This window comes from Megalops cyprinoides, chromosome 13 (assembly GCF_013368585.1).
Source record: "Megalops cyprinoides isolate fMegCyp1 chromosome 13, fMegCyp1.pri, whole genome shotgun sequence".
Classification (NCBI taxonomy): Eukaryota; Metazoa; Chordata; class Actinopteri; order Elopiformes; family Megalopidae; genus Megalops; species Megalops cyprinoides.
In genome coordinates, this window is record NC_050595.1 from 34,377,987 (window position 1) to 34,393,596 (window position 15,610).

Sequence of the window (15,610 nt, forward strand, 5' to 3'; positions counted from 1 at the left end):
GCACGCAGAGATGGTATGGTGGATGGGTGGGGTGCAGTAGGTGACAGTAGGCCAGCATGTGGGGTTGGCATGGTGGGCGCTACAGTCAGTGATGGTGGAATGGACCTCTCTGTGGTAGCACTTGGACCATAGACCTCAGCTGGGATTATGTTTTTGTTCACGGGATACCTGTAGCCCTGAAGCCAGCCTGGGCATTTTCTACTGTGGCTGTCTTCTGCCATGCCCTAGTGAAAAGGTAGAAGAACTCGGTCTTCGGCAGCTTCAGTCCTGCTGTCTCCCTCATCCACCTTCTCCCTTCCTCATACCAATTGCGCTTTAGGCTCTTAAAAAAAAGATGGCTGGAGGACATGCGTTGTGCGCGCTGGATAACAGAGGACATGCACATTGTGCCTTTTCATGAGCTCAAGGAATGGCATATTATACGTGGCTGCTATGTCCATCAAGCAGGAGGACATGAGGTCTTGGATCATTCCTTGGCAGCTGTGCCACAAACAGCTTCCCCCACTCAATGAACAACTCACTGTTAATCCAGCCATTCTCATTCACACTTGCTACCACATTACTTAGGCACCCATACTGCCACTCCGTCCTCAGCCGCTTGCTTTGAAGATGACAAGTGTGTGGCTGTACATTCCTACAGCATTGAAGGCCACCAGCACCGTTGTTGTGTCTCCTTTCTCTCCGGCAGTTATCTCTACACACTGCTTTCCCACTTCACCAATCACACGTGGGGAAGAGAACTGGTCTTGGAGGCCTGATTCATCACAGTTCCACCGATGGGAAGGAGTGTCAGTGATGTTTAGCTCCTTCAGCAGGGCTTCATACTGTGCAAACCACTGACCCACCACCTCTGGATCGAGGCCTGGTTTTTTAATCTTCAGCTCACCATGCCGCTTCATAAAGTTGTTAAACCAGTACAGCCCGGCTGAAGCTCTAGCTTCAGAAAAGCACTGAATGTCATTTGCTTTGGCACAGCTAAAAGCCAGCCTCTGAACATTCTTCTTGGTCAAGGGGAAACCGCGCTGGGACAGCATTTTTATGACACTTGCAAGTTCTTCTTCTGCCTCCTCTGACAGGTAAGGTTTCCTGCCAGAGGCATGTTTGAAGCCATTTATTTTACCATTGACCCTCCTTTCAAAAGTGGACTTTGGCACATTCCATGCCCTGGCAATGAACCTAAGCCTGGGTTTCTGACCTGCCTCCACTGCCTCCTTGTATTCTCTAATGGGACCCTCCATCCTGTCCTCACTCCACTGATTCTTTTTATACCGTGATTGACATTCTTTCCCTTTCTGTTCTTGCCTGTGTTTCCCTTTGATGGCATTTCTCTGATAATTCATTTTCCAAAATATTAGTTTTAAGCTACTAAACTGTTAATTTTGTGAACAGAACATCAATAAATAAACTTGGATCAACTGTTATCTGCATTCTCTGTCTCTATCTATAGCTACTGCATTCCTACTCCCTCTCTCCCATATATTTGTGTGTGTGTGTGTGAGAGAGAGAGAGAGAGAGAGAGAGGAGAGAGAGAGAGAGAGAGAGACGTGATACAGAGCATCTTAGTCCCTACATTCACCCTGCTGACCTTGATGTATTGACTTTGCTTGTGAGGCAAAATGTGTGGAATATTGAAAATAATACAAGAAAATGCCTAAATGACAGGATATCACAGCATAACTCCTTGGTTCATGACTTTAGTGCAACTATTAATACTTTTGAAAGTGTCCCGATATAGCTGAAACACCGTTTGGTAAAATGGGACAGTGATTCAAATGCTAACTCACAAAAAAACAATGTGTATTCAGCAAATATGTCTATTAAAACTGAAAGATTTCATGAAACACTTAATCATAATACAGTTCTACACATCATTACATAGTCAGTTCCTTGTTTTGAACCCTTATTATGAAAAGATGAAACCCTGCATGTCACTGCACTTACTGCTTGAATTGACTTCCAGGAAGTCCTTCACAGTTTGACAATATACTTCCTGGTTACCAAGGACCAATCAAATTGATTGTTTTCTGTTCAGCAGTGTTGTAGCAACAATTCAAAAACGTTTTCGGTGATTAGCTGCAGATATTTGCAGAGCATAGTGCCTCAAAGCTTATTTGTCCCATTTTACCTGATGTCCCAAATTACCTGACTTCACCCTATCTAGCAGGCTAAATATGTGGACCTGTCAGGGAGTCCAAATCCTGTAGTGTGAAAAGTGTTGTGACCAGGTTGTGACTGGCAGTGAATGAGGTGACGAGCTACAGCCAATCAGAGTGCAAGACACGGGGTGAGGGGAAACCCAGGAGAGGAGTTGAACAACATCAACAAGCATGGCTACAACAGATGTTCTGCAATCTGGTTGCACCCAAGAAATAGAGGAAAATTTGATTGAACTTTGGCAGGAGCACAAATGCCTTTTTGATGCCTTTTTGAGAAATAAGAATCAGAAATAAATCCCTGCAGTACTGTGAATATGAATTTCCAGACTTAGGACTGTGACTCTTACATCACAATTTAACTACCCCGTCAAAATATAAATATTGTGAGATGAGATTCTGGCCATATTGCTTACAGAGCATAATATCTTTGTGTACAGTAGCCATTTTTGGAAGAAAAAAATCTCTGCCTCGCGTATGGTATAGTGTCATTCCCCGTGTCACTTCTCGCGTGTGTTTTCGTGACAAAACGTAGTTTGGAGACCAGACAGACTCGTCGGTGATTCCTCCTGGTGAAAGATCTTGTAATGTGTGACGCCCTGTCGCTGAACAGTCATGTAGTGTGCAAACCACAACGACTTCAAGATTCCCGATTATAAGACAGCTTGTGAGTGTGAACAGTACAGCGATCTGACGACTTTGAAGGTCATGTAGTGTGAACCTGGCCTAAGGCTACCAGAGATGTACCACAGAACTCTCTGGTGTCTTAGGTGAGCTGAGCCAAACATCAACACCGTGTTTTTTGCGGTAGCCAGCGGCTGTTGTCCCATAATGTCGTCCATTATGCCAAAAAATGGAACGTTGGTAGAGGCACCACTTTTGTTTTGGTCAGATTTTGCATTATAATACCTGCTCTTCAGCCCCTTCCAGTGGTTCTTAATTTAGGCTAGTCAACAGACCCATTCACCCCTGCTTCATTAATATTCTCCCAAACTTGCTTAAACAGCTGGTTGTTGCGGGATTTGCGCCCATCTAGTCGCTCGACTATTCTTAATTCTTTGAGAATGTTTAACATAAGCGTGGTCTCCGTCGTCGACCAATTTTTCGCACTGGCCGCCAAGTTGTTTTTTTCTTTTTTTTTTTAACTGTCATGCATAGTAAAAGGTCAATACGTCATTACTTCGCGTATGAACATGCACAGAAAGTGCAGAAGACAATCCGATAGAGCGTCTACATAAAGTTAATATTATCATATATCCTACACCACCTCTTTTAAATCTGATTGAGTTCTCGATCGGATTGGGGTTTCATTTAATTTCATTCCGATCAAGGTGTTTACACGAGGCATTTTCATTCCGATTGAGATTGAATCAGATTATTAACGGAATATTTGGCTCCATGTAAACACATCTACTGTGTTTTTAATTTTTAACGGTTTTTTAAAGAATGTTCATCCGACTAAGGTTCTGAACAGTTATTTTGAGAATGTTCACTTAGCATTGTTGTGGCTAACATTTTGGCACCCCTATGTTAAGTCTATGGGCATTTCATCGCAGTTTCTTCAGAATTGTATATGTTAATTAAAAAAAAACTGTACATTACACAAAAACATGAGTTAGAAAAGGCAGGAGCCTTCCTAAATATATTATGAGTGAGAAAGGAGTATCTTAACAATTTAATGTATTATATGCGTAGTGTAAAATTGTTGGAGTAATTGCAGTTTTGAACATTTCACTAGTTAGGGGCCAAGCACCAAAGGTGCGAGGCGCCTATTGTAATTGTTAGAATTTTTCACTATTATACTTTCTCCTCTGGGTATGCACCAAGTTTCATGAAATTTGGCCTCTTGGGGGTGCTATATAATTTAAAAATCATGTAAATACCCACTATTCTGGCAGAAAAGCAGACATTTCAACTAAATTTCTTGTGCTTTATCAAAGTTAAGGATCCTAACTGGGAACTTATGAAATCTCCACATTAGCCATTTTGAGTTTCATCCATCTTTGTTTTTGTCAAAAACACATTTAACCACCTCCTCCTAGAGTTATGGCACAATGTGTTTTTGTGTATTTCCTCTTTGGACCATTGTCTTGAAGAGTTTTAAAGGATAGTTGCCAGGTTGAACAATATGGCCGCAGTGTACCCAAAAATTCCCCTGCAAAGTCACCATGAAGAAAGAGTGGCCATATCTCTGCAATGCTTTTGTTCATTGGCATAAAAGTCAGTAGGTTTAAACACCCATGTGTCCATGTACTTAGATTTTAATGACATTTTGTTCCAATGGACATCACAAGGCATAGACCACACAAAGAAAAGCAGATATTGCGACCAATTTTTGTAGATCATGACATCATTACATGTCAGGTCCTAACTAGGCAATGAACACTTTGTTCAATGTCCAAATGGCATGGCTGCTAAGATACAATCAGTTTGTAGCACTTAAAATAGGCACAACTGCTGCACCTTTTGACCTACTACCACTACTAATACACTAAAAAGTCGATTTGGACTTCCTATATTGGCCTGAATGTTAGAAAGGGTTTTTTCTGCTTCAGAAATCTGAAAAGTGGGGTTGTCCTACATGCGAGAACTAGACTTTTAATGTCATTATACATTAAGAACAGCAGATGGCGCCATTTATCTGAGATTGTTCAGTGGTATTCGAAATCCCAGTAGACTAGTTTATTTTTATTTTTATTTAAATAACTTATTCATTTGAAAATGTGATTACATTTTATTTTTCTTTAAATGTGGCAATTTCATCTAAAATATGTAGACAATATATCACCGTACCTTGTTTTATTCAATGTGTTTTATTAAATTGATATCAAATGAAATGATTTCCTTAAAAAGTATGATTTGATTTTCAAAAAGTCTGTTACCAAAAACAGGTTTTGAAAATGGGAGTCCTTTTCTAATCAGGGTCATGTTATTATATTCAGCTAATATGCTATGCTTCCTGCCTTTTTCCCACGATTTTGGATTTTTTCAAATACCCAAAAATGGCATGCCTTCAACAGCATTGGCACTTCTTATTGCTACGTCCCAAGAAGGCACGCTGTATTTTATGGCACTGCTTATATATGTGGGGGGGGGGGGGGAGTACAGTGTTGCAAATGGGTAGCACTACTGCCTAACAAGATGGAGGTTTCAAGTTTGGCGTGCGTCTGCATTCAGTTTGTACCTTGTACCTGTGTTCATGTGTTTCCTCTGGGTAGGGCCTATTCTGGTTTTCTACCACAGTCCAAACCAGTGGCGGCTGGTGTGCTGGAAACAGGGGAGGTTGAAACATTACCACTTAAATCTATCATTACTTTCAGCCTGTTCCCCTTTGTCCTCCTTGATTAACAATAAAACAAATAATTCACAGAATAATTGACACTAATCGCGTAAAAAGAGTACATGATTATGCTCACGAAACAGCGCAGATTGTCTGTAGTTTGTGGGCTATTGCGAAAGCTACAGCATGAGGTTGTTTAATTAACAAGGATGGCAATCTGAACAATTAAGTGGCAAGTAATCCCAAAGCTTTCTCTTAAATGTTTCACATTATAGCCTTCTTGTGTTACAAAATTCAAATGACAAAACAGAGCTGAATTTAGTTAGATCGATTTAAATTACTGGGAATAAACTGGGAATTAAACAATCTCACGTTGTAGCTTTCGCAAGCACACAAACTGCGCAGACAATCTGCGTTGTTTCACAAGCATACTTATTTACTCTATTTACGCGATTAGTGTCACTTATTCTGTGAATTATTTGTTTTATTGTTAATCAAGGAGGATAAAGGGGAACAGGTTGAAAGTAATGATAGATTTAAAGATAATGTTTCAACCTCCCCTGTTTCCAGCTCACCAGCTGCCACTGGTCCAAACACATTCAGGTAATGTCAATTGGACATGCTATATTGCCCATAGGTGTGAGTGTAAGAGTGGGTGTCAGTGTGTCTGTTCACCCTGTGATGGACTGATGTCTTTTTCAGCAGTTGTTCTGATTGTCTACCTTTTGGCCCTGTGGTGCTTGGCCCCTTCATTGCTGCTTGTAGCTATATTTTTGTCACTGTATCTACTCGTTAGCTAGTTAGCTTTAATACTATACCTACTAGCCTACTAGCTAGCCGAATAGCAAATCCAGTGCAGCCAAACTATGTAAGATAGGTAGCTAGCGAACAATATTAGCTTAAATAATGAAAAATAGAACTTACTTCAAGATGCTTCTTCAGTTTAGAGGTCAACTCTTTTGAAGTGGATAGCAGTTTAGTTGCTGGCAAACACAGCTTGCATTGTACTGTTATGTTGCAACCTTATTTGAAATTTGAAAGTAAAATGCTCTCAGTATTTCCATGACATAAATGCATTGCGCTGGTTGCTTTCTGTCTTTTCACTCCATTCTACTGTCTTGTGAGTCAGGCAGGCTGCGCGCTTTTTTCTTTTTCTTTTTCTTTCGTCAGGGGCATATGGGAGATACACCCCAGAGTAGTTTTTCCATGACTAAATCTATAGATGATTTGGCTGCTCACTCATGCCCCTGGGTTAGACAATGAAGTCCTTAAAGTTGTTTAGTGTAATTTTCTAAAGGAGGTGCATCCAGTACAATAAGTTTAATACCCAGAATGGTGCATGGATGTCTTTTCTGGTGAGTCAGATTTTAGGCCTACTCTTGGAAATGGAATGGAGGCCATGAATCCTTAAGGCCACGAATCATGACACACTCACCACTGCAGAGAGTGTTTGTCTTAATTTCTTGTTAATCTTGAGGGTGGTTAATGTCTTATATTCAATTCACTCTTGCTTTGTCCATGTTTGTATGCTGTGATGCTTTGATGACTGGAAGTTGCTGAGACTTTCTGAGCATTAAATAACACAAGCAAAGTCTACATTAGTTCATGAATGTCATAAAATCATACCACTAATTCCTTGCATATAGATTTATCCCACATAGTTTTGTTTGTCTGACAGTGGGTGACTTCAATCCAAAAGTTTTAAAACTGCTTTGTATTGTTTTTAAAAATATAATTCCATTAACAATGGCTTTTAAAACAGTCAGGTGGAATCTTGGTCACCTGGGGCTCAGGCTACTGGAAAATACAAAATATAGCAGGCTGATATTATTCTAAGAAGGTAAGAATCAAAAAGTATATGAATGGCATGAAATTACAAATCAACATTTAATACAATATTATAGTATCTGAGAAAACTATGGAGTAAAGAAGTAGACTGAAGCCTAGAACAAACATTATGAGTATCATGACAATCTCATATAATAGCTGTTGAAAGAGCAACATTTTGATTAAAGGCTTGATTAAAGAATTGCTGTATGAGTTTGCCACGGTTGTTGCTGAAGTTCACATGCTGAATATTGTACAACCTTGGCATAAAAAGCAGCCAGTAATTTGAGGAAGAAAGACACTTTCCATTGTTTGATGTCTCAGTCGTAACACATATTGTGATTTAGCCCCATTTTGATGATTGTGCACAAGTACAAAGGTAATATGCATCAGGTTCACTCCTAGTACAGTATACTCACAAACACTCAGACACCAAAGCAGGCATTTGTACAACGTTAATGAGTCACACAGGAGGCACTTGTGCTTTTTTCCTCAAATGATGCAATCATGACAAACTGACAGGAAATTGGAAGCGCTGAAGAAAATAACACATTGAAAATAGCTTTAAAAGTCACAAGAGTTGTCCCAGAATCCGATGTTTATTCTTAAATCTACACTCTCCCAGCAGACTGAGAGTTGCATACATAAGGGAAACACAGAAGCAGAAAATAAAACAAAACAGTGAATAATGGGGACTGCACATTTGGCTCATTGTAGGAAATATGTCTGCTTCCATTACTCTAATGAGCATATTTGCCTCACTACAAATGGTATGAGTGGGATACTGCTCTTGTGCCTTGAGAGAAACATGTTGCCAATATTGCTTCAGTAAAGGTATTCAGTATAAATGGATAATATCTAAAACTATGGGCCATTCTGGATAAGGGAATCTGCTAAGCAAATGAGCAGTAAACTGGACGGAATTTTTTTTTTTCAGTTGTTTTTGGTCTTGTGGCCAAGCTTACAATCACAGACATAAATCAGGTTTGGCTCCTCCGTGTTACAAACTGTCAGAACTGCAATGATTAGCTACTGTATCTCTCTTGTGCCTTCAATCCCCCATATACAATAAGAATTCAAGCATTAAATTTTTAAACAAATGTGAGGAAAACACAATCCTCCTATTTCAATGACAATGTTTAAAACAAAAACAAACTGAAGAAAGCATTTTGAAAACTAGGCTACACACTGAGTGGCCACTTTATTAGCTACACCTACTTGATAGTGAGTTGGTCCCGCTTTTACTCTCAGAACAGCCTGAATTTGTCACGGCATGGACCCAACAAAGTATTGAAAGCTCAAGGATACTAGCCTATGTTGACTCCAATGCCTCCCATAGTTGCTGTAGAATGGCTGCTGGTGGATTTCTACTCTGAATGGCTTGTTCAATCTCATCCCACAGATGTTCAAATGTTCAATCTGGCGACTGGGGAGGCCACTGCAGTAAACTGAATTCACTGTTATGTACCCAGAACCATTTCTGGACAATCCTAGCCTTGTGGCATGGAGCATTATCTTACTGAAAAAGCTCATTCACAGATGGTTACATTGCTGCGCTGAAGGGATGCATCTCATAGGCAACGATGTTCAGATATCATGTTCACTCAGACATTTCTCCATGTTTATCAAGGGAGCCAATATGTAGCACAAAAACACACTCCACACCAGTATACCATTACCCCCACCCTGCACTGTTGACATTCAGCAGGATGGATCCATTGACTCATACAATTTTCAACATATCCTGGTCCTCCCATCAGCATGAAACAGCAGGAACTTGGATTCATCAGACCAGGTGATGTTTTCCCTATCATTGATTGTCCAGCTTTCATGTTTTTTTAGCCCACTGCAATCTCAGGTTCTTGTTTTCTGCTGACAGGAATGGAGCTTGTTTAGGTTGTAGGCTGCCATACCCCATCTGTGACAAGGCATGTTGAGTTGTGCATTCTTGCCTCTTTCAGCTATTGTACTCAGCTGTTAGTTGACAGATTATATCTGTTACTCTGCACAAGTTGTGTCTGAAGGTTTTTGGGTGGTGGACTATTCTTGAAACACCTGTGACATTGTTGTGCATGAAAACCACAGCAGTGTTGCTATTTCTGACATACTCATGCTTGCACATCTGGCACCCACTGTTGTATTGCATTCAAAGAAACTTACATCATTTGTTTTGCTTATTTTCCCTATGAATTATGTGCACACACAATCCATAGGTACTGGGCTATCTCATTTAAATATCATTGTCTCAACATATGATGCTGTAACTGACTGAGCAGTCTGCTTCATGGAAAGGACAGGTGTGCCTAATAAAAAGGCCACTCAGTATATAAATAATGACACAAAACTTGTGGTGTGAGTGTATGTATTTGCTTCTTGTGGGGATAGCTTATTCCCAAGTTCCAGAAGTGAAATTTCTGCTATACTGACATATGTTGACATTCAACATAGATCAGAAGCAACAGCTCAGATTTACATACTCTGCTATAAGCTTTATATTGAGCAATTTGCTTGAGAAATGAATTTTAAGAATGTTCAGTTGACATTGTTGTTAAAGACAACATATTTGTTTTCAATACAAATCAACATGAGATGAACCCTCACCCATGAGGAAGAAAACAACTATACTGTGGAATAATTTGCATTGTGCTCTAGTCATCAATGAAGATATGGTGTCAGAACCTGTCTGCCAAAGCACAGTGCTCAAATGTTATGTCAATTTACAACAAAAAAGCAAAAACCCTGAAAGGTAAAAAAATATACATTTAATTAATGGGAGAACCAAGAATGGGAAAGCCAATAGGTTTAGTCAAAGCCCAATCTGCTGTAAACTGCAAGGTCCTGGGAGATGAGGGTTGATGTGGGAAGCAGGCTGCAGTTCTCGGAGGTGGTGCACACAGCCCTCTGTCTGGATATTGTATTGTGGTCAACCGAAGACCGGAAAATAACTCTGGTTGAGCTGACGATGCCGTGGGAGGAGAGACAAATGCACACAGCCTGGCACCTACTCTAAATCTGACTAATGCCATCTTTGTGGATGTTAAAATGTTTGATAAGTCAAAAGGTTTCTATTCCCTGACAACATTTTTGTCATTAGCTTTGAGCAATGGATAAAGACAATTCTTACACAGAAATAAATGAAATGTGTAAGAGATGAAAACCTTGACACCAGCTTAAATTCTGCAATCAAAGTTAGGGACCCATTTGAGGTCCATAATGGATCTATATCACATGTTATGCTCAGTTTACATTAGTCCAATGACTCTCAGCTAACAGAATCAATTCATTATTTATACTTAGTTACTTAGTATAAGAGTAGATGCTCTTATCCAGAACAACTAATACGTCACAATCCTTACATGGTATTCACTTATAAAGCTTGCTATTTATTGAGGCAATTCTGGGTTAAATATCTTGCCCAAGGGTACAACAGTAGTGTCCCAGCAGGGAATTCACCCAGCAACCTTTCAGTTATACAGTGGCATGCAAAAGTTTGGGCACCCCTGGTCAAAATTTCTGTAACTGTGAATAGCTAAGCAAGTAAAAGATGACCAGATTTCCAAAAGACATAAAGTTAAAGATGACATTTATTTTAAGCAAGATTACTTTTTTATTTCCATCTTTTACAGTTTCAAAATAACAAAAAAGGGCCCAAAGCAAAAGTTTGGGCATCCTGCATGGTCAGTACTTAGTAATACCCCCTTTGGCAAGTATCACAGCTTGTAAACGTTTTTTGCAGCTTTTGAGTCTTTCAGATCTTGTTTGGGGGATTTTTGCCCATTCTTCCTTGCAAAAGGCTTCTAGTTCTGTGAGATTCTTGGGCTGTCTTGCATGCACTGCTCTTGTGAGGTCTATCCACAGATTTTTGATGATGTTTAGATCGGGGGACTGTGAGAGCCATGGCAAAACCTTCAGCTTGTGCCTCTTGAGGTAGTCCATTGTAAATTTTGAGGTGTGTTTAGGATCATTATCTTGTTGCCGAAGCCATCCACTTTTCATCTTCAACTTTTTTACAGATGGTGTGATGTTTGCTTCCAGAATTTGCTGGTATTTAACTGAATCCATTCTTCCCTCTACCAGCGAAATGTTCCCTGTGCCACTGGCTGCAACACAAGCCCAAAGCATGATCGACGCACCCCCGTGCTTAACAGCTGGAGAGGTGTTCTTTTCATGAAATTCTGCACCCTTTTTTCTCCAAACATACCTTAGCTCATTGCGGCCAAAAAGTTCTATTTTAACTTCATCAATCCACAGGACTTGTTTCCGAAATGCATCAGGCTTGTTTAGATGTTCCTTTGCAAACTTCTGACACTGAATTTTGTGGTGAGGTCACAGGAAAGGTTTTCTTATGATGACTCTTCCATGAAGGTAATTTTTGTGCAGGTGTCGCTGCACAGTAGAACAGTGCACAACCACTCCAGAGTCTGCTAAATCTTCCTGAAGGTCTTTTGCAGTCAAACATGGTTTTGATTTTCCTTTATAGCAATCCTACAAGCAGTTCTCTCTGAATGTTTTCTTGGTCTTCCAGACCTCAACTTGACCTCCACCGTTCCTGTTAACTGCCATTTCTTAATTACATTACGAACTCAGGAAACGGCTACCTGAAAACGCTCTGCTATCTTCTCATAGCCTTCTCCTGCTTTGTGGGCATCAATTATTTTAATTTTGAGAGTGCTAGGCAGCTGCTTAGAGGAGCCCATGGATGCTGATTGTTGGGACATGGTTTGAGGAGTCAGAGTATTTATAAAGCTTTGAAATTTGCATCACCTGGCCTTTCCTAGCGATGATTGTGAACAAGCCATAGCCCTAACAAGCTAATTAAGGTTTGAGACCTTGGTAAAAGTTATCTGAGAGCTCAAATCTCTTGGGGTGCCCAAACATTTGCATGCACTTTTTCCACTCTAAAATTGTACAAAACAAAAATAATACACTAATCTTGCTTAAAATGTTGAAAAGAATGTTTCATCTTTGAATGCTCATCAGGGATGCCTGATGAGCATTTGAGATTGTAAATGTAGAATCTTATTGACAGGTTACTATAATTTCCCAGTCACTCCCACCTATCTATGGACATTGACTGTACTAACAAGGCTACTATTCATAACCCTTGACAGAATTTAAAGAGCCAATGCTTGAGCGTTTACCTAAAAAACACATATGTTAAGGTAAAATGTACTAGAATATACAAATTAACAAGGAAAAGCATTAATTCAAGGACATTTTTTCCTATCATCATATTAAGATCCATGGTACAGTGTCAGAATGGCCATTGTCAGAATCAGAGCACTCAACACACAACAGCCAAGCCTGAGAAAGCATTCATAATGCATCACATAATTCAGTGCTTGAGTTCAATGTTTTATTTTTATCTTCAGAAAGCAAACAAGGCAAGACAATCCAGCATACACACTTAAGGCAGACTTTAATACTGGTGAAAGGGAGGGACAGGGATGAGTAAAGCACTGAGATGATGGTGGTAATATAAAGTGTGACAGGACAGCAGAGGGAGCACGATTCGATAATCGCCATGGTTGAAGGAAGGGGAAGGAACTATTCGCTAGGGTTCTGGATGACTATCAGCAGGTATTCTTTCTCTGGAAAAGAAAATGGAAATAATATGAGCACAATGTACCTCCTGCAGTGGTCCTGCTGCTGCCTTGAGTTTCAAATACCACTGTCTTATTTGTGAAGGCGCATCCTTGAATGTAGGGCAGCGGAAAAATTCCAGCTTACCCTTAATGTGACTATGCATAGACATCAAGTCAAGTGAAGAGACCCAACGGTACTTTTCCAGAGTTGAATTTGACAGAAATTTGGGAGATCCACTGAGTGCTATGTGGATGTCTACAGTAATGCTTAGTGCAAACCTTGTCATTCTCTCTTTTAATTGTCTTTTTTTTTCTTTTAATTGGCCAGTTTTCTATGAGTTCACTGTGGTTCTTATAGAAATACTGTGTGTACACGCTGAAATAGTACCATGACTTTATGTCTTAGATTGTGTCAGGTGCTGTGAGCAATGGTAATTGCTTTCTCATGAGCTGTGAGCAGATAAATTCAAAACCACTTTCTCAGATTCCTGTTCAGCTCCCTCACGTGTAATGAGGGACTGCCTACAACTGATTAAATGTAACCCTTAATAATGCAATGTTAATGTCTTTTAGTATTTCCAGTAGGACAAAAGCAAAAAGCAATTCGAGAGCTGTGGAAGGAGAATGATAAAATGCAAAAGATGCAAATAAAAAAAGTGAATGGCAAGCCAAGAATGTACACCATACTGAAATGGAAGATGGCAACTTTATTGAGCTGCAGCAAGAGTATGAGGAAGTAATTAATGTCTGAAACCAAGCTACAACATCATGTTGAGTGAATAGAAACTGCCAGATAGAAACAGCAGCTGACTGTCCTGGAGTTACGTTTAGTCCTTTACAACTTTATAAGGCTGAATCAGTGACCACAGGGCAGCATTATACAGCTCTGAATTCGTTGCATGGTCCTGTGGCAGTGACATATAATATGATTTTCCCACTTCACAACTTACGTGGTTTGCCAGCTCTTACTCTATTGTTACTGCAGTACCCAATCTAAGTTTGTGTCAGGTTCATATGCAGTACTCTCAGCTTAGGGAGACATACAGAAGCCAAGATGAGAAACAAGATGACCAACAGCTTGTACCTGGTGCCACCATTATCTCATGCTTCTTTGATCTTATTCGCAGAAACGTCAGGTCATTCTGGGGATCGATGTCTCTAACAGTGCTTCTGGCTTTCGTGGTGAGCTGATGCAAAAGGCCTGCATACTGGACAGTAGTAGAGTTGTCTAGGGTGGTTCTGATTGGGATTCCTGAAAGAAGTTAGCAGAAAGGACATCAAGCCTTCTCCATGTAAGATATGCTGCAAACACCAAAAGCTGTTGGTGTTCAATGCACGCATTTGAGCAGTGTGACAAGGTGTAGCTGTAATTAGGGACAAGGCTGGTAAACAAGTGGTTATAGTTCATACCCCAGGACACACCCCTTTTACACACTTTACAAAGATACCTAACCTAAACTGCTAAATGTTAAATGTATCCGGCTGCATGAAGGCCAAAACATTGAAGGAAGTATCCCAGAGAAAAGCCATCAGAAAAGTTATAGCTATGTACAGCATAAACGTAGTTACCTTCTGCATTTGCAACTATTGCGCCAATAACACCTTTGTGTGTCTGAATCCTTTTCAGTGTCTCTTCTACTTCTGCCTGAAAGGCAATTTGGTATACCATAAACAAAAACACGAAACATGACAGCACATTTTATGGGCAATATTTTAGAGGGCAAAGATTTTCAGCCAGGCAAAGGAATATAGGAAGATACACGATGTTGCTTTAAAACAGTAAAAAATGATGGCTGACAAGGGAAAAGTTAGTAAACGAGTGATGAAACCAACTTGCTAACGCAAACGCAAACTTGCTAGCTAGCCAACTAGCTAGCTTGGAACAGCACACAAACGCAGTCGATAGACGACTCATAATTCAATCCTGTCATAACTTAATCCACTTCCATTCAATAACATATAGCTAACATACCATAAATTATAGAGAAACGTAAACACCATACATTACCATTCTTAACCGTTCTTAATCTGGTTATCTTTCTAATGTTGTGAAGACTGGACAAGTGCCTTCAGCGACTCTGTTGCTAGGGGGAAACGGAAATTCTTTTCGGAATGGGAGGCGCCTGTGTGGTATCATCTGTTCCACTGAATCATCAGGCAGACATTGTGCAGATCCACTAATTGTATCACTCCATTCAGTCACATGTGTCCACTATTGGGTGATCCAGGCAACATCACTATGTCAGTGGATCTTACAGGATGCCGCAGCGAGATGGTAACAAATACTATGCAGCAAGCTAATTTACATGAAAATAAGTCATTTTGTCCATATTCTGTATCGCATTGTATCTGTAGTGTTAAGTAATATTTTTCAGCATGTATTGTTTAAGAATAATTTCAAATGGACCCAGCAAGCCAACTTTGTTTAGCAATTCGTTTCTGTTGAATTCTCACTGACTTCAATTCCAAGAAAACCTTTCCCACGAGGACATCGTCTTTTGCATTGGCCGTGAGTGTAGAATAAATCAATAAATAAATGTATGGCCGCTGACTTTGCGAATCTTAAATTGCTGCTTGTCACCACAGCAGCACTAAAACACGTCTTGATGGCATGCTGGATGAGAACGTAATTTTCTTGCCATCATTGAAGAGGAGCCCTTTAAAGCTAGCCGTGTTAACTGTGTAAATGAGACAAGGATCAACAACCTGTCATTCTGATCTGTCTATGAGAGTAACACAGGCCGCATGCCACAGCGAATCCTTTC

At 40.1% G+C, this 15,610-nt stretch overlaps 1 protein-coding gene across 1 annotated transcript; it reads right to left on the reverse strand.

The window, feature by feature from the left end:
• Window positions 1-12,643: 12,643 nt before the first annotated feature.
• LOC118788098 (dynein light chain roadblock-type 2) lies at window positions 12,644-14,939 on the reverse strand. The gene is made up of 4 exons (XM_036543967.1): window positions 14,854-14,939; window positions 14,415-14,490; window positions 13,930-14,097; window positions 12,644-12,851 (listed from the first exon to the last, which is right to left on the reverse strand). The coding sequence occupies exons 1-4, from the start codon at window positions 14,854-14,856 to the stop codon at window positions 12,808-12,810; spliced, it is 291 nt and encodes a 96-aa protein (XP_036399860.1). The 5' UTR covers window positions 14,857-14,939; the 3' UTR covers window positions 12,644-12,807.
• Window positions 14,940-15,610: the final 671 nt, after the last annotated feature.

Excerpts from the sequence above, each read along its gene's own strand:
- LOC118788098 (XM_036543967.1), bottom strand. Across the intron at positions 14,098-14,414 it reads AATAGTTGCAAATGCAGAAG|GAATCCCAATCAGAACCACC; the intron begins GTAACTACGTTT and ends AACTTCTTTCAG. Across the intron at positions 12,852-13,929 it reads TGAGATAATGGTGGCACCAG|AGAAAGAATACCTGCTGATA; the intron begins GTACAAGCTGTT and ends TTTCTTTTCCAG.